The sequence below is a fragment of the Schistocerca gregaria genome, chromosome 5, assembly GCF_023897955.1.
Source record: "Schistocerca gregaria isolate iqSchGreg1 chromosome 5, iqSchGreg1.2, whole genome shotgun sequence".
NCBI lineage: Eukaryota > Metazoa > Arthropoda > Insecta > Orthoptera > Acrididae > Schistocerca > Schistocerca gregaria.
This window is the reverse complement of record NC_064924.1, coordinates 107839672-107865360: the sequence shown is the minus strand read 5'-3', so window position 1 is coordinate 107865360 and position 25689 is coordinate 107839672. Positions and strand designations below refer to the sequence as shown.

Genomic DNA, 25689 nt, shown 5'->3' with positions numbered 1-25689 from the left:
AATAATTCTCTTATCGTGTATTTGAAAAACATTTTAGGTCTGACGTTTATTATCAAACATTGATAGCTACCCAAAATACCCAGCTAGCTAACTGATATTTAACAGCTTAACAGTGGTCAAATAGTAAGTGATGAGCTCTACTCAGCTTTTTTAAACATTCTGAAACAAATAATAGAAGATAAGAATGTGTGTTCATAAAAGAACGGAAGAAAAATAAACACCCTAAGTTTAAATTGTATGCGGTTCGTAGCTGGCCAAATTCATAAATAAACAAAAAGTACACGTATTGTCGTACTACTGCAAGCAAAATCTCATTACTTTGCTTATATTCCATTTATAGCGTAATGGCACGATGTAACAGCACCTGTCGGCGAAGCCATGCTGATATTTGAGTGAAATAACAGACAAAATAATGAATTTATAAGTAACAAACTAAAAAAGATGTTTACTTCCGTATCAAATCTAATTGTTAATTAATTTTTCGAATGCAGTGAACACGAATGGCATTTTAATTAATAAAGAGCAATATGCGTGGTCAGAATACGCAAGTGAAATTATATAACTTGCACTGGAGCATAATTTTTAAACATCAACGACTGGATTCAACAAACACACGCACCATGAACGTAGGACTAAAAAAGCTGACGTTATACATTCCCTTCGAGAAAACATGCAAAAGAAATTGAATTATACCCACTTTCTCCACCGATATATCTAAAAAAAATTGAGTAAAAGGGAAAATGGCAACAAAGCATTCGTGCTCTCGAAAATCCTTTGAGCCAAAGTATGTTAAATAAGTTACTGATTGTACCACTCGCACCCATTCTTTAATCGAAGTGTTCAAAAAACATATCAATCAGTTTTAAGATATTAGCTTTCGAAGTTTATAGGAGAACTGAGGCGTTCATTCCTATGTACTACCCGTCAGTAGTTTTATTCTCTTGTGAGCCTTGTATTAGATGTTTAGTACATGGTACTATTTCCATACTAGTTTACGATCGAGAATCCGACGTGTTTAGCGCGTTCGTTAAATGCCGTTAATTATTAGATAAAAAAACTGCGAGCCCCACAACTATTGTGTTGATTTTTGAAGGGTTTATTTTAAAGAGGCAGTGGCTGCCTCATATCTGGAGGTAAAGTGGTTCAGATGTAGCTGGACGGACCGCTGAGATTTTCAGAATGGTAGAGCAGGGAGCAAGGAAAGGATGTCATACACAAGTAGGCGGACAGCAGCTGGACAGTTAGGCAAATATGCATGCTTCCGTGTTTCTAAGTGACCTGAGTGACAAGGTTCTAACCAACTCTGTTCGTCTTAATGGCAAACAGTGAGGTTCCATCTAACATTCAGCGGAAAAGAAACACACAGATAATCGGTTACACATCCAATGAACCAAACAGATGGATCAGTGCGAGTGATGAGAATTCTCTATCGAGTACAGTTGTACACTTCCAAAGTCTGATATTTCTTGTACTCTTGCATTGTGAAACATCTACTACTGCAGAGATCGCCTACATCAAACGCACTACAACGCTGGCAGTTACTGCCTGATTAGCGGGTATTAAGTCCAACGCTCACAGAGTTGAAGCAGACTCATGTATAGTTTTACGTTTAGTTACCTGCATTACGTTAATGTGGGATGCTGGTCTGCGAGTCTGCCTAATCCCAACTTTTCTTTCGATAGCTAAGATGGACTACCCTAGTTCTTTCACTGTCGGAACTTTTAACCCATCTCCTGGCAATATACACATTAACACAGGTTTTAAATACAGCATCTGATGCAACATATTACATTCATCATAGTCTTCCCTTCTTTGTAGACAAAACCATCGAATGTCTGTAGCTGGTAACAATTCAGGAAATAAATCTTCAGCAGCCACTGCTGACTTCTTTACTTATTCTGCAACAGCCAATTTTGATGAAAAGCTTCATTATCAGTTCAATACCACGCCACAAAACATGTGATTCTGGCCTCCATTTCCATATTTTGTGGCCTCTCTTCAATTGTGAGGTTACATGATATTGATGAGCATTGGGCAATGAGGCCTTAGCCTCGAAACTGATGCCTCTCTCGTAGTGTCTGCAACTGGAGTTCGGCGAGCATATTTGTGGCACTTCCGTGCTTACTAAACGAATTTGTAACCAAACGCGCTACACTGTTTTATCTTCTCCATTTTATTTATCAGTCCTATCTGGTAAAGGTTCCAGACTGACAACCAGTAATCAAGTATCGATCAAATGAGAGTTTTGTGAGATATGTCCTTCGTGGATGGACTACACTTGGTAAGCATTGCTCTAATGAATCTGTCTGGCATCCGCCCTTTCCTATGAAAAGTTTCATGTGGCCGTTCCACTTTAAGTCACTCCCTATGCAAACTCCCACAATTTAATTTTCATTACTGTATCTTATTTATACAGGGTGTCTCAAATGTAGTCTAACTGAAATAGGTTATAGTTAGACCACAAGCGGTTATAGTCAAGTAGGGAAAAATGGTCGGAAATGCATGTTTACTGTGTTATGGACACACACAGTGTGTACCGCCAGCGTAGCTCATGGTAACTGTTCAAGCCAACGACGGCCATTCTCACAGCGTGCTTTGCAATGGGGCGTAAGTTTTTCTGCATTCCCGCAATGATCCTTTGTGCCTGTTGTACCCTGGAACCGGCAGTGGGTGACAAACAGCATACACACCTAACAACCAAACAGACACATCATACACAACTTAGCTCATACCACAAGTACCATGTGACGACCGGCACACGCGAATCACTATCCCTGACGTCAGTTGTCCATTGCAACTGAGAACTTGTGATGTGTGCGAGGTGAAGTGTGTTACTGTGCAAGGTGCATTACATGTTGTGAATGACGGAATGTTACTCGTCACGAGATTTGGCAGACATGCACTTAATGCACGCCTATAAAGCAGCACCAATAAACGGAGCTGGCGCTTCAGTCTGGGACCGCGCGACCCTTACGGTCGCAGGTTAGAATCGTGCCTCGGGCATGGATGTGTGTGATTTCCTTAGGTTAGTTAGGTTTAAGTAGTTCTCAGTTCTAGGGGACTGATGACCTCAGATGTTATGTCCCATATTTGCTCAGAGCCATTTGAACCAATAAACGGAGAATACTTTCCCAACAGATTTCATCCTAACTGGAAGAAGTTTATCGCCGTGACAGGTGGAGTCATTCATGCAACAGAGAGCGTGGGTAAGCTTCCGCCAGAGACATGTCCAAACACCAGACTTTGAGAAATAGGTGTTGGATCATGTGGCCGACAACCCAGCAATAAGCATTAGTATTATAAAGAACGTTTGAAAGCACTAGGACAAACAGATTTTGAGCTCTGCATTCACTTTTATCAGTGGATTATCCACTGCAGTGTTGTAATGCCAAACTTCATAAAATTTGCACTGTACATGGATGAGGCCTTATTCACCCATAACGAGGTTTTCAACAGCCACACCAGTCATGGGTGGCCATTGTCCAAGATCACCTAATAAGTCCTTACTTGCGGCCTCCCCATTTGGCTGGTCCATGTTAGCTCGTGTTCCTGCAGGATGTGCTGCCACAGTTCTTGGAGACCGTACCTCTTGTTGTCTGTGAAAGGATATGAACACAATGGTGCACCAACCTATGTATGTTGAAGTCCATGAGCATCTGAACAACACCTAACCTCATCGTTGGATTGGAAGGGGAGGTGCTGCCACACGGCCAGTATCATCACCAGATCTCACACTTCTGGGCCTTTTCCTCTGGGATTACATCAAGAAGTTGATGTATGAAAGCCCCATGGGAAAGTATGAAGACCTGCTTGCTAGGGTCCAAGGTGCTTGTCGCCTGGTACACCAGAGATCTTTGACAGAATGTGGCAGAACTTCATGTGCCACTGCCACGCATGCAGTGAGACTGGCTGTTGTCACTTTGAACAATTATTGTGAGAAATATTGTTGTTACGTAGTGTACACTGTTTATGTCCATAAGACAATATAAATACATTTTTGACCACTGGTTCCCTGTGTCGGTATAATTGGTTGTGGATCCGCTACTACCTGTGAAGACTCCCTGTATATCACAGTGTGTATATGAGTGTGACCAGGATCTCCTCGCAAAACCCTGGATCTAGTTCAACCAAATTTGGCACAGGAAACAGGAGGCATCAAGAGTATGAGTGCTGTGTGATATCTAACCTCCTATACCCAAAAAGGATGGATGTACAGGCAAAAACGTTTTTTTTCCCTAGACCCTGATGAGTATATTACCCTGCATGACAGGAATGTTGTGTGGGAACAGTTTTGGCCTGCCAAATCGACCTGCTTTGCAGGGCAGCCTATTTGTCAGGGGCAAGAAACGGTTTTCTGGCCCATGACATGCAGGCTACCCTGTATGACATGTGCATTGTGTTGGAGTAGTATCAGCCTGCTTTATCGACCTGCATTGCACGATGATCCACATCTGAGTGACAAGTAAATGATTTACAAGCCCCTGATATATATCCTCTTCTGCCTAACAAATTTGTTGTAGCTGTGTCGTCCTGCTTTACTTAACTGTAGTGCAGGGGCTATACATGCCAATGGGCATGGCTTACAACAAGTTAAGATGGATAGGGGATGGGATGGACTGTGCGAGGGAGAGGAGGAAATGGACTGAGCGAGGGAGAGGAGGAAATCGACAGAGGGAGGGGAGAGGTACATGAGGCATTGGGTAGTTGGAAAAGGATGAAGGGGAGGTGGATATGTAAAGAGGGATGGGGAGGAGGAAACTGTTAGATGGAGGGGGAAGGAAGATGTGGTCAGAGAGAAGGGATGGATGAAATGGACAAATAGAGTGGTAGGAGGAGACGAATAGACAAGAGAGGATGGGGAGGACGAGATACATAGATAGAGGTTGGAGGACGAAGTAGATAGACAGAGGGATGAATATGTGGACGCAGAGAGGGGAAGGAGACGGTATGTTCAATATATGAGTTGAATACGTAAGAAGGCAAAGCTAAAGAGAAAACGCTAGTATAATATACAGTTTACACTGCATGTGAAAGATTTATTTTCTGGAACATCTTACACACATAAACTGGGAAAAAAACGAAAGCACCACAGACAACTACACTATTCACATAATGACACATCTCACCTACCCGACAGCTGAAACACAGATGTAGTGTGTGGCTGGGGCCTGCTACTGGAGATTTATTGATTACAATTCCAGCTGGAATGCCAAGCTAGGCAATAGTTGAGACATAAGCAGATCTTAAACTGTTTCACTGAACAGAACATATTTCAGTTGTGAATCTCAGCGTACTCTGCTGTTAAAGGCACTTTACAACAATTATATAATAAAATAGCGTGACCAGGCATTGTGTAGCGGAGCAATGGCAAACAGTAACGGTATTACAAACGATATCTTACGTAATTATCACTTCCGGCGATTGCGACATCGTCACTTTGCTAAACTGTTTAGGGTGTGAGTGTGTCGGTCCACGGGCGAGATTTCTGGGCGCCCTGGTAGAATGTTTGCTGATTTAAGAATGAAAGGGGAGAGTGCTAATTAGTGTCCAGCATGAATGTTGGGCTGGGACCCTGTGCATGGGAAGTGTGAGGAATGGTTTATATTTAACAGCCACATCTACTTCTGATACATCAAGCCCCTCCACTCCTCTGGCTGTCGTTAATTATGGGTGAACAGTAGGTATGCAGGATAGGCACACGGTCTCGATCCATTTCCAAAAAAATAATGGAGTCATTTACATGACACGTATTTGTAATATATTCCTGTGATAACGTGGGCCTTTTCTTTTCATGTTCATTGTGTTCCTAATGGACCAAACTGCTGAGGTCATCGATCCCTAGACTTACACACTACTTAAACTAACATACGCTGAGGACCCACACCCATGTCGGAGGGACGACTCTAACCTCCGGCGGGATATTTTTTCATGATAATCCATAAAAATGCTTATGATGTAAGAATGTGTGGCTGTTGTTAGCGTGTGATTGCATGATCTTTCTTATATGGTGGAGCAACAGTTCACTCGGAAATTTCGAAAGCCGGCACCAACAAAAGGAAATATCTGGTTACTTGTCGATAAGTTCCAAGAACTGGAAACGTAGCCGATGAATCACACGCAGGGACAGTTCCAAGGGGCCATCCAGCGAATCAGAGAAGCAACTGAAAGAAGACTGACTGCTTTAACTCATCCTTTAAATAACACGTTGAACATGACAAAATCAACGCTTATGGCATACACTTTACACCAAAGAAGAAAGTGTACCATAATCAGGAGCTTCACAAATTAGACGACAAAGAGTATGAAAATCTGCAAGCTGCGTGTTACGATCTGATAGGAGCCGCATACAACGGAACCTTATGCATCACATTTCGTTTACTGAAGAAGGGACATTCCACATCTGTGAAAAAGTTCGGAAACATTGTGGTGTATCAAGCCATCTCATGTAACCATTGACTGTCAAAGAGCAATGTTTGGAAGCACAGCTTCAATAAGAAGGCATTGATGAGACTGTTGTGTTCCATAAGGATGGAGTACTCCTCATTTTGCTCTTATAGTAAAAGAGTTCCTCAATCGAAGATTCGCCAACAGATAAGAAACAGGGATTTTTTTTTTTTTTTTTTTTGCATATGGATACATAGTCAAGGGCATACTATACAGAAGTAAAGGACTGTCAGGATTGCTCGAATCCAGGGTCTAGCGTCGGCTGTTTCGCAATATGTGCTTCAGAATGCATTCAGGTCTGCTCTCCAACGATGCAGGCAATGCTTCGAAATGGTCTTCGATGAAAATATATACATACATCGACAATAAACATACACGCATCCACTACTTTTTAGAAATGGGTAGAGACTTTATGGCCACCTTTGAAAAATAAAACTGGCCAGGAAAATATTTATAAGACTGACACGGAATTTTGGTAATGAACAGAAGAACTTCCGATAGTACAAAACGATAAAAAGCGATTTCGCTGCACCGGTTTGTTGCATTCTCATTCTCTGGGTCAGCACATGTACCACATGTTCTATCCCGAGTACTCTGCAGTGTCATTTCGTCTTCAGGTGAAACCTGGTGCAGCCTGTCAGTCTATGTGAACCCACGGAACATGCATAATTATGCATCAATTTGCTCAACAGTACTTTGAGGGTTGCAGAATAATCGCAAATATGATGTTTAATGCGCAATTTCTGGTGATCCTATTGTAACAAGATGCTTTCTTCAAACTGTTAATACTATCTGGTACATCAGAAACTGTTTAATCCATAAGTGGATCAATTCATTGAAAATGAACAACAGAGCAACTGTACACATTGCCATGACTACCATGTTAGAAGTGCATCGTGTATTCGGCGAGGAGAGGACAATCAGCAGAAGCAGTGGAATGATCTGGCCAACTCGATCACATAATCTCTCTCCATACGATTTGTAACTGTGGGGCAAATTGAAGCGTCAGGAGTACTCAAATAATCCTAACACGCTGGAAGAGCTACAGGAGATTAATGAAAACACTATTGCTGCTGTCTTTCAGATGGAGTTGCTACACGTGTCTCTCAGTTTGATAAATCGAGCACTGCGGTGCATCGACGTCAACGGTAGCCATTTGAAGCATTTTCTGATATGTTCATTAATAACGGTCAATCCCACTTCTCTGATCACCAGTACATGCTTTATTCGTCTGCGTGCAATATCTCGTGGGGAACACATGCTGAGTGCGAGTTACAAAGCGTGATGTTCCATCCTACAATCCGATATCTTCACAAAAGAGAATGTACCATGGCACTGAATATAAGTCTTGCAAACTGCAGTACAGTAACGTTCTCAAAATGTGCTCTGTGAACATAGTGGCTCTCTTCTAGAACGTCCTGCCTCTGTGGGAGATGTACGAGTGTATTATAGTGATGTTAAAGCATATCATGAAGCTTCGCACTAGACATGTCTCGTTACTTACAAAGCCTTCGTCAAAGTAGATTAGAGAAAGACGATGCTACTTCTATGTCCACATTCTGCAATCCCTAGTGCAGAACGCGGCAGAGAGAGTAATTCTCGCTGTATCAGTTATTACAGCTCCTGTCCAGATGAATCCACGCTTCGAGAGTGAGAATGATACCTTAAACGCCTCTGTAGGCTATGTAATTAGCATAATCTTGCCTTCGCGAACTACGTTGAGTGATACTTAAGAGGTTTCGGTATATTCTTAGTTTGCTCACTTTCAGCTGGTTTTTGAAGCTTTATAATTACGCTTTCGTGAACAGTTTCTGTCTTCAAGTGTCTGTCAGCTCAGTTTTTTCGTCATCTCCTTGGCGCTCTCCTTGTGTAATGAAAGATCAATACCTGCCTTTCTCGACTCCTGTCTGGTTTATGCTTCCATTGTTGGAATTTGGCGAACATTTTCTTTTTAACGTTTTTAATTTGGAAGGTACTTCAGTCAGAAAATATACTCGCCTTCATCTTTCGCAATAAATTAGCATTTTCACGAGAAAAATATTCATTTTCGAGCCACGGTAACTGCACCCTTCTCCACCAGGAGGCTGTTTGTTTTTATAATCATTGCTCCAAAGAATCGCAGGTGCTCGGCAGGGAATCTGCGGGAAACTCGGAGGGGAGGAAAAAAACTTGGCGAAATTCAGCAATTACTCGACAAGATGAGGGTTTATTCGCCATCGCTGTTATTAAGCACCGGCCCGCCGCCAGCGCGAGGAGAAAAGTTAATATATTTTAACGGTCGTCGTAAAGGCGAACAGCACTCGGAATGGAAGACTGTGCGCCGGCCGCAGGAAATTTGACGCAGTCCGTCCAGTTAGAGTGAGTGCTATCGGCAGCTAAATCACACTGAGTTACGGTGGGGCGCCACTAAAGTGGCGGCTCAGGTCGCAATTAATACTGCCCAAGGCGTAGAGGGCCCAGCTGCTGGCGGGCGTGGTCGTAAACGTCTAACAAAGGCTGCAATTTCTTTCCACCGGTCCTCTCTTTTTGTCGCACCACTTTACGCCTACTTTGAGGTCTGCGCGAGTAATTGAGTGACAAAGTGCAACCGAGTCGCCTGCGAGACGGAAGAAAACAAGTGTAGCTAGACCAGCGCAGTGAACGATAAATATTACCAGGACAGAGTGATCACATGTTTAGTGGTTACAACTGTAATATCCCTGGTACCGTTCCCTTCTACAGTTATTTAATCACTATATAAAATATTAGCTGTGAAACATAGCTTTAAGTGCCAGGTTTCATATTAACAAATTATAACACTTCAAATATTTCATTATTTTATTACACATGTAAACCGTGCAAAGGGGCGGTAACACACGGGGCACAGTGTCTAAAACAACCACACAGAACAAGGGATATTGTAGAAACAGTAATTTAGCTATAACCCCTCCACTCCCGGATCCTTAATGAATCGAAGTCTTGCGCATAAGACTGCTTCAAACTTCTGAATAATTAGAAAAGCAGCATTAACTCCAATTTGTTAAATATGTGACGTTAAAAATGTATAACCCTCATGGTTGAAGATGCAAAACCCTAAATATCTTCGTTTTATTACTTTCGGATGAATCATTGGACCATTGTAGTCTGGGTCATTTGCGTTCCATTTTTATTAGAGAAGCTAGTTTTTCACATGTCTCAACGTCTATAATGTCGTAAGCCATGAAGTATGTGTCATACTATTACATGATTATACAGGTACGTTCATTGGTACATTAGGGTGTTGCCCACAAAATGTATTGCGAACAGAGTTAGCATTAACAGTAAATTAACTCTCGAAGTTCCAGGAATTTCTACCTGAAAACATCATTGATTTAATTTTCTTTTCTATAAGTACCAGTGCCTTTCGCATGAAACTGCCAATGCCATAGCAAGACACAAACACGTAGGACACTGAGGTACTTCTACAAATGCAGTGCATTGTAACAGTCACTGACAGTGTTCGAAGAAACAGTTGGCACGGAGATTGTGCTACATGATTATGGGAGACTCTGCAATGTGTTTTCTATTTTATATTCACATGGTGGTCGTATGACAGTGAAAGTGTAAATATATCGAAAGTTATTGTAACGTATATTTAAGTTTGTACTACTGCTGTTATGAGTCGTTTCGAAATGAAACCAGTTTTGATAAAAAGGTATTAAATTTTAGGTCCAATTTTGCTTGTTATTTAGAACTATGTTTTAGGCATTATGAGTTCATGGAAGTTTGATTGTGTCCACATTGCTTTCAAACATATCTCATGAAACGATGGAAGGTTGAAAACTGTATCTCCCAGTGGTTCTAAAACAATTGATTGTTTATTTTTCGCCAATTTATTCTCGTATTTATTGCCTGCTGAGATGATAAGCGTCAATCCTGTAAAATTTTTAATTTTTTTCATTGTTGGGACTCAAAAGGTTAAAACACTCTGCCTGACGCTGACATTATACTGAAAGAGTAGCGAAAATGTCGTAAGTGATAAACTTTTTCCTTTAAATTTGTGTGTATGTGGGGGTGGGGGACTGGGGGGGAATCGTCAATTGTCGCGGAGAAAAAGTTAGCGGAAGTTTTGAAATTGTGTATAAGGTTTTTGGAAGTTGTGTATAAGGTTTTTGGAAGTTGCTATAAGTGTTCTTATTCTCAAATACTGGATGAATATGTTCTGAGTAACTTGCGCGCGATGAATTATGCTGCCTCAAGAGATTCACACAGTTTCTAATGTTAATATTTCACTCATTGTGTTAAGCCTTTAATGGAAGAATACACGTCTTAATGGTATAGTACGACAGCCTTTTAATTTCCTTCAATAATTATATGAAATACTGACAATACACTTTTTGATGTCCATGGAAGTCGTTAGGGACACTGTGATCGTTTTAGCTGTTTCGAAGTATAGCTATGAGTACTATAAATAAAGCTGTGCACGGTGTCGCAAACAACCTCGTAATTCTACACACAATGACGGCGCGACACTTTATGGATACATATGAAGAAATGGAAATTTCTTGCATAATACGAGACACTCAAGGAGGAGGACACAAGGAGACACGTAACTTTCCTGGATATAAGCCAGGGACTCCGCAATTTCAGATGTTAGTAAACACGTCCTTATCTTGCAAGCAGTCCACATTATGTCCATGAAACGTCAGCAGCTTCTACGGTTCATTGTGTTCTAACAATTATCAGGTCACGCTAGACCACTCAACTACGCTTGACCTGAACACACTGCAAATATTTTAGCTTTCCAGTGATAAAGCACGCAATTTAAAAAATTTGAAACTTGTTAAAATATAATTTCTTTTAATCCTAAAGCACGTCAATACTTTTAATTTATCAAAATATACAGTTTTATACTGATCACACGCCCTTTTTTTCCTTGAATATTAATAAGCGCGTCACTTTTACATGTACCTGATTTTTGCTTTCTTGATCATTTCATGTTTTTTTTCTATACTTAAACTGTATATGTATAAAATCCTACATATCTATTATTTAAATTAATTGATAATTCATTATATCACTATGCACAAGGCTTTGTATAATTTACTATGTCAATTACTTTTTCCACTGCTAAATGGCTTCAATATAAAAGTCAACAGGCGGGAGGCAAATCAAAAGTCTACGCTTTGCTGATGATACTACCCTATTTGTATGATGTGAAGAAGGGCTTTATGATCTGTTCCCGGAGTGAACACTATTAGTTTAAATCGTCTAGAGATGGTCATAAAAAAGACCAAACTAATAGTTATTTATCAACAAGGATATCAAATCCAGGTTGCTTAAAGGATCTGCAGGTAGCGAATGATCGTGTGCATCTAGGATCACGGTCGATGACACAGGATATTATGATAAAGAAATAAAACGATGAATCATCCTTGGTCGAGCTACAACGCTTAAGCTCACTAAGGTCTGGTGGGACCGGGCGATATACAAGGTAACCAAGACGAGCTAGGTGTGATCGTTGGTGTTCCCTGTGTTTTTCTTCGACTATGAGGCATCGAAAGCTAGTAACAAGAGCTGAATTGCTGCCTTCAAGATGCTGTGTTGGAAGAAGACGTTACGCGTACCCTGGATGCAAAGAAGAAGCAATGCTTCCATTATAAAAAAAGTTACTATCACAAGAATTTTATCTTCTGATATCAATCAAAGCTACTTTCAGCTCCTTGTATACATTTCGAGAGAAAAAGGGGATAATTTAGAAAGTACCATCTTGTAAGGCAAAATCGAAGGCGGGTAGGCCACAAGAAAGAGCATCAAGTAGATGGTTGGATGAAGCTAAGAAGATTATCAGCCTGCCTCTTCGAATTATATTAAAAGACCTGAAGATAAATAACCAAAGATTCGGTTACTTCACAAATGAATGAAGAAATGGGGTCACGATACTCAGCAATGAGCAAACCGATAGATGACGATGACGATGATAATGGTGATGATTTAAGCCGAAGCCGAATGTAAGGTTCCTCTTAGTTGGCTCTTTCATATCGTCACAGAATACTTTACCTTTCTGTGAACTGTAGTATTTATTTTACACTTTTTTATACTAAGTAGTTACAGTACATATCGATGAAACATTTGGGCACGCTCTCTGCTAAGTCCCTGCATCAGTATTACGTCTCTGGCAGGTTATTTTCCTCTTAGCCAACAGAATTCGCTGGCGGCTTGCAAGCCATAGTCATTCGAAGAGAGTTCTGCACTACATTGCACTACTACGTTCAGTCTTGTACCGGTTGTAAATCGGAGAGACAGTTTCGAGGTCGCGTGCTGTTCTCATGCAGTCATTTTTGTCTGACAAGCCATGTTGCTGAGCAGACATTACCATGTACAAGAAGTCCGGTAAGATAAGTCCAGTTTATATTCAGTGCTTAAGTAAAGTTTTCTATGTGGATTAGCTGGCTTTGTCTATTACTGCTTCGCGTGCTAGTATTCGGTCGCGTGTTTCTGCGCAGTGAAATTGGCCCGGAGACGTTGCGAGTTCATAACTACTTGGAAGCTGGTAACTCCATCACCTATCACTTAATTTCATTCCTTACCATCTTAAATTCATCGATGTTAACTGTTCATCTAGTGGTAGAATACCTTTTGCACTGATGATTTTGGATTATTTATCGGATGAAGTTGCCTTAGTTAGTAAGGAGCAGTGTAAGTTAAGATTATCCCTGTGAGGTTGTAAACTACATCAATTGTCTTAAAAGTTCAACGCATCCATCATTAAATCACGTGTTTCCATTTCATTTCCCAGAAACACATTATCCTGTATACCTACTTTATTTAAATGTATCAAATGTTCAAATGTGTGTGAATTCCTAAAGGACAAAACTGTTTAGGTCTTCAGTCCCTAGACTTACACACTACTTAAACTAACTTAGAGCGAGGACTCGAACCTCCAGAGGGAGTGACCGCGCAGTCCGTGACATGACGCCTCAAAACTGTGCGGCAAAATGTATCATGCTAATGAGCCACCACCTAATGCCACGGAAGTTAAATATGCTATTCACAGAGACGTTAATAAATCACCTCTACCTGCACAGCAGGCATTGGGAATTATAAAATAATAATCAGCGGAAGATGTATGCATGAGGCAAGGCTACGTAGAAAGTGTCGTTGAAGGGTGATACGAAACTTGCCGTTATACTGCTTCAGTGAGCTATTACCAAAAGTTGTTCGGTAGGAAGTTCATCATTTATAAATGATCATTCAGCAAGTTAACTATTTTTGCATTCTCATTACATGTTTATAGGACAGGGACGCTGTAAGCAGACAGTTGACACACATATTCAAAATAATCTGTTACTTTCATGTAACTATTTATCCACGCAATACGTCTGACATTTCGATCCGTTCTTCTCTCCTTGCGCTAAATTTATGTACGCGTGTTGTGTGTGACTGTTTCTCTATGTGTACTGAGTCACAGTGCGTTATTAGCTTTGTTGTCTTGAGCAATACACATTTCTACTGAGCATATCGTTAACCATCATGGCTTATTTTATCATTATCACTATCTATGAAAGTTGTCTATCCTTTCGAACACACACACACACACACACACACACACACACACACACACACACACACACACAGACACACAAAACGAACCTTATACAGTCGTAGAGTAACTTGAACTTTTTATCGGTTATTCACAGAAACAATTTGTTTGTTACTAGTCATCGGTGAAATCGGAAAAAAGAATCGTAAACGCCGCATCATTCACCATGACAATGCTAGTTGTATACAACACATCAAAAAAGTCAGACACTTGATTGGGGTTCCAATAACGTACTTTATACCGATAAAAATAGTTATTTTGGTGTATTTCTCGTCAGGTACCTTGATAACGGTGGTTTATTGAAACAGAGTTACATACACAGAATTATATGTTATATCTGAATGTATTAACACGATAAGAGGTTTAGAAATTTTGTCTGTGTGACGTCACGAAGCTGGTGTTGGAATATGCGAGCCCTATTTAAAATCCCGCAGCCATCTTGGAAATCTCGCATATTAGGCCGAGTCCTAAGCCCAAAGGCAATGTGGGCTTCATGTCAGCAAATCATTACTTTGTAAAATTTCTGAAGTTGCTAATGTACTGGAAAAGTTTGTCGCTACTAATACCGCCCTATAAATATAATGAAAAAACTTCATCCAGCATCTTCTTTCTTTGCTACGTACAACAACCACAATTACTCAATTACCTGAATAGGTTTTAAGCGGATTTGCAGGCTGCAAATATCCGTCATTGAGTAAAACTGAGACTGATCGTCTCGAGAGCAGATTTGGTCGCTACATGAACAGATGTGAGGTGTGTGTAACTTGCCACGAGTCAAGTTATGCAGGTGTTAGACCCTGAAAAGAGACTGGAAATAAGGTGCTACTAAAAACGAGATTTGTGTTGAATATGAGCTTCTATGAAAAAAAAACCACATTAAGTTCTCCAGACTAAGTATTTATTAGGCGTTTAGGGCAAGTTCGAGAACGTACAAATGAAAAAGAAATCTCGCAGAATTACTTAAGAGTACTGTTCTAGATAAGAGTTTACAACTCGCATTGTTTACAAAATTCATAAATGGATACTACAGTTGTAAAGCACATGTTTCCAGTGGTGTTGGGTACACTTCAAGTGCGATAAATACTGACGCTGTGATAATTACTCAAAATGTTCGATCGCGCCTTATAGCAATCAGTAGGTTTAATATTTCAGATCGTCACCGAGCGATATAAATTGTTTCTAATATTTACACTGATCAGCCAGAATATGGTGACCACCGACCTATATCGATATAAACCCGTTCAGCGGCGGCGAGGAATGACTCCTAGTCGGACACAGCCACGGTGCATGTAGTATCAGTGAGGCTGCAGTCCGCATGTGCAGAATGGGGAAGGTATGCGATCTATCTGAGTTTGGCCCGGAGGCTCGGCACGAGCATTATGGAAACTGCACGACCTGTCGGGTGTTCGAGAAGTGCTGAGGTGAGTGTGAAGTCACGCCCAGACATCGTGGGGTTGGGCGGCCATCACGCTTTACTGATGTCACACTTCCTTGGTTGGCCAGACTGGTAAAACAGGACAGGCGGCGAACTGTGACGGAACTGACAATTCTGGGCAGAGTACAAGTGTGTCTGTACATACAGTGCACCGATCACTCCTAACAATGGGCCTCCGCAGTCGACAACCCATGCATCTGCCAATGTTAACACCACGACATCGGCAACAACGACTGAAATGGGCGCGTGACCATCGGTAATGGACATTGGTGCAGTGGCAGAGCGTTGCATGGTCTGATGAATCCCGATATCTTCTTCATCGCGCCGATGGCAGAGCGCGTATTCATCGTCTTCTAGGAGACTAGGTCCTTGACACCTGTCCTGCGGGACGGAGACAAGCTGACAGTGGCTCCATTATGCTCTGGGGAACATCCACGTGGGTCCATTGGAGCTTCCGCAAGGAGCCACAACGGCTAAGGAGTATCGTACAGCGGTTGCAGACCACTACACCCCTTCATGTTTCCCGACAGCAGTGTCATTTTCTAACAAGATAATGAGCCATGTCACAAGCACAAGAGGGTGATGGAGTGGTTTGAGAATCATAAAAATGGTTCAAATGGCTCTGAGCACTATGGGACTTAACTTCTGAGGTCATCAGTCCCCTAGAACGTAGAACTACTTAAACCTAACTAACCTAAGGACATCATACACATCCATGCCCGAGGCAGGATTCGAATCTGCGACCGCAGCGGTCGCGCGGTTCCAGAGTGTAGCGCCTAGAACCACTCGGCCACTCCGGCCGGCCTGAGAAACATAGTGGCGAGTTCCAATTGATATGTTGGCTCCCAGCTCGTCAGATCTGAACCCGATCGAACACATCTGGGATGTGCTTGAAGGTGGCGTCAGAGATCGTCATTCTCTTTTCTCCGCAATTTACGTGAATTAGGTGACTAGTATGTGCAGATGTGGTGCCATTTCCCTCCTGTGACCTACCAAGGCCTCACTGCTTCCATGCCAAGAGGCATCGCCACTGTTATCCGTGCCAAAAGTGAACATACCGGCTATTACATAGATGGTCATAATGTTCTGGCTGATCAGTGTATATCTGATGACTTTGGGAGTTTGTTCCCAAACTGTGCAAGTCACACAAGTGTTTAATCAGCTTCGCTTCTGAAAATTTCAGTTAGCTATTTTCAGATTTCTGAGAAGCGTACTTGTGGTAAATATGTGAAGGAAATCTCTTCAAAATCAGTTCATGTTTTGGGAAATATTTTTACAAACAGTTATTCTAAGAAACAATTGTCTTGTAAACAACAGTAGGCGGAAGTTAGTCAAATTTTCAGAATATATGCAGATTTCTGCCTAGTGGTGTGTCATTTGCTTACTAGTTTTCACTCTCGATTTTTTTAAAGCATAGATGCATATTTCTCAAAAGCGCGAAAGTGAAGAAAGTAATCGACTTGAAGATACGTCGTGTTCAATGTAAAACGACTGTACAGAATTTACCTATATTAGTAAACGGCTGAAACTGTCACACTGAACCAGTTGCAGGTAGCCTATCTTGTGGGAAAAAAAACCGATAGTCAATATTTCATTTTAAAATTGGCCGAATTTAAACATTTAAGATGATGTCACAATCTACCCACTAAAAAAGAGGTATAACCTTGCCTTAACGGTTCAGCATAGTAAGTCACGTGCAAAGTTAAAAACTCCATATATATGTTATGTGGTAGCGTAACTCACGGCAGAAAAACTAGCCAGAGAATATTCATCAAGTATTTCACAATGAGAGCAGTTAGCGGCTTCCAACAAATTTTACGCGTAGTATCAAACCTTTTCGAAAGTTTTTATCGCTGACTCCCCCCCCCCCCCCCAACACACACAACATAATGAAAGGAATAAAGTTTATTTATTATCATATTCTCGCTGTTGACGTAGTTAATCTTCAGCATCAAGAATGACGTTTTAATTTATTACTTCTTTACTATTAACTCTACTCGGAACACATTTTGCAGACACACTGGCCATTGATTGTACTTATAAAACTGTATCATTGTACTGAACGTAGTTCTGGAGAAATGACGTTTTATAAATGCAAGTTCCATTCTTAAAATGAATTGGGGGGAGTGGTTTACTTGTAGTTTATATTCTGCCTAAAACATGATGAAACCAGCTTAAATGCACAATTTATGACGATTTATATCAGGTGGTTATAATTAAAGTGCAGCTACTCACAGAGATCCAGTGAGGACTGTAATATCGTATCTAGAATGAAATTTTCACTCTACAGTGGAGTGTGCGTTGATATGAAACTTCCTGGCAGATTAAAAGCGTCTGCCGGGCTAAGACTCGAACTCGGGACCTTTGCCTTTCGCGGGCAAGTGCTCTACCAACTGAGCCACCCAAGCACGACTCACGGCCCGTCCTCACAGCTTTACTTCTGCCAGTATGACAGCGAAACTTGGTAGATGATATAATGCGCTAATGCGGAATCGGATTACGCTGGAAGAAAATTAGTTAACAATTTCGGCCACAAGGTGCAAACGCGTTGTGAATATTTCTGTACACAATGTATTAAGAGTGGAATGCGGGCGGAAAAGGCCGAACAAGTGAGAAAGGCATAATGTTGATTTTATTATTAAACACCGTTAACGTAATTTGTTTAATATGAACACCGGATACGTCTACGAGATGCTTCACACCGCCAGATATGCAACTGGTGGCCAGAACTGGAACTATTTTTTTCCCGGTGTAAATCGGTTCCGGACTAACACACCAGCCTATCTGTCAATTTCCCTGCCATACGATAATTACAGCCCACACTGGTCCTCCGTTAACAGCTGCGCTTGAGTTATAACCAATTCATAAAAATTTCACACTGGAAGCCGCAACGTCGTGTGACTCAGGCTGGGACGCCACGAGACGCAGGCCTCGCCCGCGTGTGACTGCACCTGGCTGGAGCACAGACTGTGTCAGGAGAGAGAGCAGTACTCACCGTGGACGAGCAGGCGCAGCGAGGCGGTCAGCGGCTCCCTGAGGGCGTCGTTGTGCGCGCGGCACTGGTAGGTGGCCCGCAGGTCCCCACGGCCGAGGCGCGCCGTCAGCGTCGCGACGCCGGTGCCCGCGCCGTTGCTGCCCGCGCGCTGCTCGTTCGTCGCTGCAACAGCCGCGGGACGTGCCTCTGTCAGTAGTTCGCTCTCCGTCACAATCAAAATTGCAAGAAATTTTACGCAAATCGGGGCCAGTCGACGAGCGGAGCAAGATGTTTATTGTTTTTATTTTTCGAGTCCAGGACAAAAAATAATTACAAAAACTAATAAGTATTGATTCACATAAGAAATTTGCAAAATTAAATATGTACAGTAGTATTTATAACACAGTATCAATAACACACACACATATGTATATTGACCGTGACCGGGCCAAATATCTCACGAAATAAGCGTCATACCAAAAAACTACAAAGAACGAAACTTGACTAGATTGAAGGGGGAAACCAGATGGCGTTATGGTTGGCCCGCTAGATCGCGCTGCTATAGGTCAAACGGATATAAACGGCGTTTTTTTTTTTTTATTGGAACCCCCATTTTTATTACATATTCGTGTAGTACGCAAAGAAATATGAATGTTTTAGTTGGACCAATTTTTTTCGCTTTGTGATAGATAGCGCTGTAATAGTCACAAACAGATGGCTCGCAGTTTTAGACGAACAGTTGGTAACAGGTAGGTTTTTTAAATTAAAATACAGTACGTATGTATGTTTGAACATTTTATTTCGGTTGTTCCAATGTGATACATGTACCTTTGTAAACTTATCCAAAATGGTTCAAATGGCTCTGAGCACTATGGGACTTAATATAATTTTACTTGTTGTGTGTTCTTTCCGTCTAGGGGTCTGCCCCGGTAGCTGAGTGGTCAGCGCGACAGACTGTCAATCCACAGGGCCCGGGTTTGATTCCCGGCATGGTCGGAGATTTTCTCCACTCAGGGACTGGGTGTTGTGTTGTCCTAATCATCATCATTTCATCCCATCGACGCGCAAGTCGCCGAAGTGGCGTCAAATCGAAAGACTTGCACCAGGCGAACGGTCTACCCGACGGGAGGCCCTCGTCACACGACATTCCATTCCGTCTAGGGGCCTTCTCCGGTGCAGTAAGGATTTTACTTGTTGTATGTTCTTTCCGTCTAGGAACTGGAGCCTCCTTCTTGCTCATTCTCATCGATTTGTCTTTACTATAATTATCTTTACTCCGTATTCATTGCCCCTTCTTGCAGTACTCTTAAACATCTTCTGTAGCTCCTTTTCTGATTCCGCCAGCACTGCTTCATCACCCTCGTGTTCTGTAGTCTTTATCCTATCTCCTCGATTACAATAATACCAACTGTCAAGTTTGCCAATGAAATGGCTCATTGTTCAAAATAGCTCTGAGCAATATCGGACTTAACATCTATGGTCATCAGTCCCCTATAACTTAGAACTACTTAAACCTAAGGACATCACACACATCCATGCCCGAGGCAGGATTAGAACCTGCGACCGTAGCACTCGCGCAGTTCCGAATTGAGCGCCTAGAACCGCTCGGTCACCACGGCCAGTGTGAACTTATCATTTCTGAGAACGCATGTTGTTACAGTGTGATTACCTGTAAATACCACATTAATGCAATAAATGCTCAAAATGACGTCCGTCAACCTCTGTGCATTTGGCAATACGTGTAACGACATTCCTCTCAACAGCGAGTAATCCGCCTTCCGTAACGTTCGCACATGCATTGACAATGCGCTGACGCATGTTGTCAGGCGTCGTCGGTGGATCACGATAGCAAATATCCTTGAACTTTCCCCACAGAAAAAAATCCGAGGGCGTCAGATCCGGTGAACGTGCTTCGACGACCAATCCACCTGTCATGAAATATGTTATTTAATACCGCTTCAACCGCAAGCGAGCTATGTGCCGGACATCCATCATGTTGGAAGTACACCGCTATTCTGTCATGCAGTGAAACATCTTGTAGTAACATCGGTAGAACATTACGTAGGAAATCACCATACATTGCACCATTTACATTGCCATCGATGAAATGGGGGCCAATTAGCCTTCCTCCCACCGTACATTAACCCGCCAAGGTCGCTGATGTTCCTCTTGTCGCAGCCATCGTGGATTTTCCGTTGCCCAACAGAGCATATTATGCCGGTTTACGTTACCGCTGTTGGTGAATGACGCTCCGTCGCTAAATAGAACACGTCCAAAAAAATCTGTGATCGTCCCGTAATTTCTCTTGGGCCCAGTGGCAGAACTGTACACGACGTTCACAGTCGTCACCATGCAATTCGTGGTGCGTAGAAATATGGCACGTGTGCAATCGATGTTTATGTAGCATTCTCAACACCGACGTTTTTGAGATTCCCGATTCTCGCGCAATTTGTCTGCTACTGATGTGCGGATTAGCCGCGACGAATATGTAATAAAAAATGGGACTTACTATTAAAAAAAACGCAGTTGATATCAATTTGACCTATGGCTTTGCCATCTAGCGGGCAAACCATAGTGCCATCTGGTTTTCCCCTTCAAGCTAGACAAGTTTCGTTGTTTGTAGTTTTTGCGTTTGATGCTTATATCGTGAGATTTTGGCCTGGTCACTATCAATGGACCACCCTGACTGTAACGCTATTTACAAGGTGACAATATTGAATTATATGAAAATATGAAAATTAGTTACAAACTACGGCGCGCATACTTTATTCAACATGTAAACGTCACTGCACACATTAGGATTTAGGTTATAACTTTTTCGATATGCCTGCCAACATTGCCGATGATATGGTGCACGAATAGTGCAATTCTGCATGGCTCAGTGAAGTATCAGAACATCGATGCTGTCATTTGTGGATCCGTGTTTATTGGAGCTTTTAAGCTACTTTCGCCCTGTACTTTCCATGTGTGAATTATTAACCATCACACCGAAACACCCTGTAGAGATCTGAAAAGGTTGTCGACAACTAAGTGGTTGCGCACCAGAATTTCAAGAGGTTGTGTTAGAGAAGAATCACTCTTCAACTTGCCCATCACACACTTGCAAGAATATAATGTGGAGAGCACGCCTGAATCACAAACAACATACGCAACCAATGGAATCAAATGATTCGTAACACACAGTTCTGTAAAAGGATTATCCAGCACAGAACTGCAGTGCCAAACTTCCAACAGTTTTTTTTTTTTCGTGGATGAAGTTTCTTTCAAGCGTGATGGTTATATTTTCCTGCCTGTCCCATTTCTCTACAAACAGTAAAGATATTCAAGAGTGAGAGACAAAATTTTATCAGCCAATAGGAGTTTACAGTCCTGTGAAATGTAACGTAACGGAAACTTAGTGGGTCTCATATATGATAGTCTAGTACTGTTTTGAACCTGTTATAGCAATCTCTCAGGCATGCTACTGACTCCTTAGTCAAACGTAGTATCTATTGATAACATTACATTTTTACTTGGGGGGGGGGGGGGGGGGTTAACTCAGTTTCCTAGGGCAGTGTGAGTGTGTTGTGAATTACATCAGCAAAGAGTTCGATTTCAGGCAGTCGATTGTCACCCACGACGTTTGAATTGCCCTGTTCCCGCAAGGAAACTGTACACACATTACAGTAAATATAACAGCCAGCCTTATACTTGAAGCGTTGTGAATGCAGGTGAAAATAAAGTACTGCTCCCGCAGACCACTGTCGCACGGTACGCAAAAGGAAACGGGGTGCGGTTTTCCGTTGGTGAGCAACCGTTTTAAATATTTAACGATATACTACCACAGCGTCACAGAATCCGTAGGCATGTATACATTAATGTATTCTCTTTTACGCTGCAGAAACGCCACAGAGAATCTTGAGTATAAAAGTGCTTGGGAACTTTTCCGAAAAACATTCAAATTTTCTCTAATTTATGAGCGACAGTGCGTTATACAGGACGTAATTTAGACGAAAAGTTTGCTTCTGTGCCGTGTGGTCCCTACCAAAGGTCACAGGTCAAATGCGTAGCGAAAATGCATAAGTTAAGGAAAAGGAGGGTCTATACGGATGCTGTTTAGTATGTTTAGGTTAAAATCAACAGTCGAGATCGCAATAACATTTGTTTACTGACCAGTTTCAGCTTATGTTAAAGCCATGCTCAGAATGTTTGGGCCTCCCGTACGGGTGGTGTTGGCGTCTCCTCGGATTTTCACGTGATACCACGATCGTACACGTGATATCACGATCGTACACAGTGTACGTGAAAAATCGAGGAACCGTCAGCACCATCCATATGGAGCCCAAAAATTCTGAGGATGGCTTTAACACAAGCCGAAACCGATCAATAAACAAATGTTATTGCGATCTCGACTGTTGTTTTTAACCTAAGTATAGCACCAGATCCCTGCACTCCACAGACAATGTTGTCTAAATTTATGTTTAGTATGAGCCTGTATTAGTTTTGTTAGATTACTGGAGGTTTGTTTTTAGTGTTTCTTAGACACGATTACTCTGTAGTAAACGCAAATAATTGCTACTGTTATTGGTAGGACGCTAACTTGTATTAAAGCTGAACATTCTATTAAGGTACATTTAAAATATGACTGCCGTAGTTCCTTTCTTCTACCAACAGTAAGAAGGTATTAGTAAGAACTCTTTTGACCACTCTGAAGAAGTAGAAGACACAGTTTTGGTTAATGAGGATGGTGCAAGTAGGAAAGACTTGTTGCTGAGAAAAGTTTAAAAATGTCGCTTTATTTGAAATAAAATTTATTTGTGGAATAAATAGGGACTTTTATGGAGCTATTCTAATTATACGCAATAGCTAAAATGAAAGTTTTCAGAAAAGAGAAAGTTCTAATACATACTTTATGAATGTATCTGCCTGTAGTGTAGCCTTGTGCAAAAGTGAAACATGGACAATAAATATTACAGACCAGAGGAGAATAAAAACTTCTGAAATGTCACAGAAGAACGATCAAGAGAAGATTGATGAATCGGATAAAGAATGAACTGGAGAAAAATATCTTCATTGCAGAACTTGTCTAAAAGACGGAGCAGGGCTATAGGACAGGACTTGGGGCATCAAGGTTTTTTTTTTTTTTGTGGTCTTCAGTCCTGAGACTGGTTTGATGCAGCTCTCCATGCTACTCTATCCTGTGCAAGCTTCTTCATCTCCCAGAACCCACTGCAACCTACATCCTTCTGAATCTCTTGGTTGGTTGATATGGGGGAGGGGACCAAACAGCGAGGTCATCAGTCCCATCGGATTAGTAAAGGATGGGGAATGAAGTCGTCCCTGCCCTTTTAAAAGAACCATCCTGGCATTTAGAGAAATCACGAAAAACCTAAACCACGATGGCCAGGAGCGGTTCTGAACCGTCGTCCTGCTGCATGCGAGTCCAGTGTGTTAACCACTGCGCCACCTTGCTCGGTGGACACGAGGAATAGTTAGTTTGTCAACAAAGGTAAGTGTGGAATGAAAAAGTTGCGGAGGGAGGCCAAGATTCGAGTACAGCAAACAGGATCAAGTTGACGTTAGTTGCAATAGTTATGCAGAGATGAAGAGACTTCCTCAGGCGTGACTAGCGCACAGAATATAATGAAATCAATTTTGGAACTGAACACTACAATAACGAAAACAACAACAACACAGCAATTTTTTTCCTATAACCGACAGTACCTGGAAAGCAACCAGGCACAGCGTAGGTCCTAAAGCGCTATCCTGAGAAGATGCTACATCAGTGTGTTACATTAAAAGTTTAGCGTTTTTTGAGGTTTGTGTTATCTCTATTTCTTGTACCTCATCTGCTAGGTATGATTGTAACATGTCGTTAGCTACAGCTATTATTCCTAATGATTCTTCTTAATTTGGTAGAATCTCACTGCCAATGCCTCACAAGGCTCTGACGTAGCTCGTTGACTATACATCTAAGGCTGAATCGTCTCTGCTCGCATTTTGCTTATTCCGTGCAATGGATTATACTCCCGCAATTTCTGTGCTAATGGCGGGAGATCTTGGGTTACAAGGTAGAGAAGAGACGCATTTGAGAGGAGGGACAAAGGCCCAGAAGGCGAGGCAAGCGCCCTGCAGCACCTGCGGTGATTATCCTCGCGCAGCGCCGCGCCGCGCGTGTCGTGACTCAAGGCAATCTCTGGTCTGCAAATCCCCGCGCCCGCAACTCAGCCATAAAGCCAGCCGGCTCTTATCTGCGTCCCCTAGCCGCTTCTGCCGATGAGCTTTTCATCTCGCCGACCTGCCAGGGGAAACCTCCAAATTTTCTGATCCGCGCACAAAACGGCTTACCGCCTAATACCTCCCCCCGCATATTCTCGTAATCTCTTTCCGCAGAGTCGTGACCCCGCTTCATCAAGCAGGGAAGCCGCACCTCTCTGCACTATACCGGCACTAGGAGGACCATAGTATATACGACGCATAGTTCCGCACAGTCTCCTATTAAACTAAATGGTTCCTTACGGAACATTCGTACTGCTAAGAGGGTGGAGTGAAGGCTTCGGCAAACAGAGCAAACTACGTCGCTCTTTACAGGAGACAACGTGAGATACGAAGCACGACCGACATATATACTCCCAGAGGTAACGCCATACCATCGCTGATGTTCACAGACATAGGCCAAGAAATAAAACCACTTTTATTTTCCGTATGGCCCAAAACTTGTAACGAGTTCTGGGCAAATAATTAGAAACACAGAAGCACGCAATATGATTTACTGTTGTTAACTCCTGTACCAACCGAATTTTTGAGTCAAAGTTTTCTTTTTTTAACTGCATCGTATGTATGTAGCAAGTTAATGAGTATACGGGTTAAAGCGCACTCGACATAGCACAGATAATCAAAAACCCTAATTATACAAAATGCACCTTTTTTACCGGAAATCGCTATTTACCACAAGCACATGCCTCATTGGAAAGACCACTGCATTACTAACAATTCTGGAACAGACAACGTATAGACAAAATTACACTTAAAACAGGCGGGATTTAGTACGACTTGATTGTACTTCATTTTCGGGAAGTATACATCGAATTATGTTCTAAGTTTCTTATTTTCATTCACTTTTTTTCGTGATGACTGTTCTCATTTTCTAGAGGGACAAAAACCGCTATGGTCAAGCGAATATCGCCATGCATATTGTAGTAATAAATCACTTTATCGTATCGGTGTGTTTGATAGCCTCGTCTTCGCAAGCGGATAACGGCAGTTTGCTGCACATATTTTAGCGCCATTCAAAAG

At 41.9% G+C, this 25689-nt stretch overlaps 1 protein-coding gene across 1 annotated transcript in view; it reads right to left on the bottom strand.

The window, feature by feature from the left end:
- LOC126272086 (hemicentin-1) overlaps window positions 1–25689 on the bottom strand; it is a 1030571-nt gene that overhangs the window by 586681 nt on the left and 418201 nt on the right. The window contains exon 5 of the mRNA XM_049974649.1: window positions 18436–18597. Coding sequence (XP_049830606.1) covers window positions 18436–18597 — 162 coding nt within the window. The remainder of the gene's footprint in view (window positions 1–18435; window positions 18598–25689) is intronic.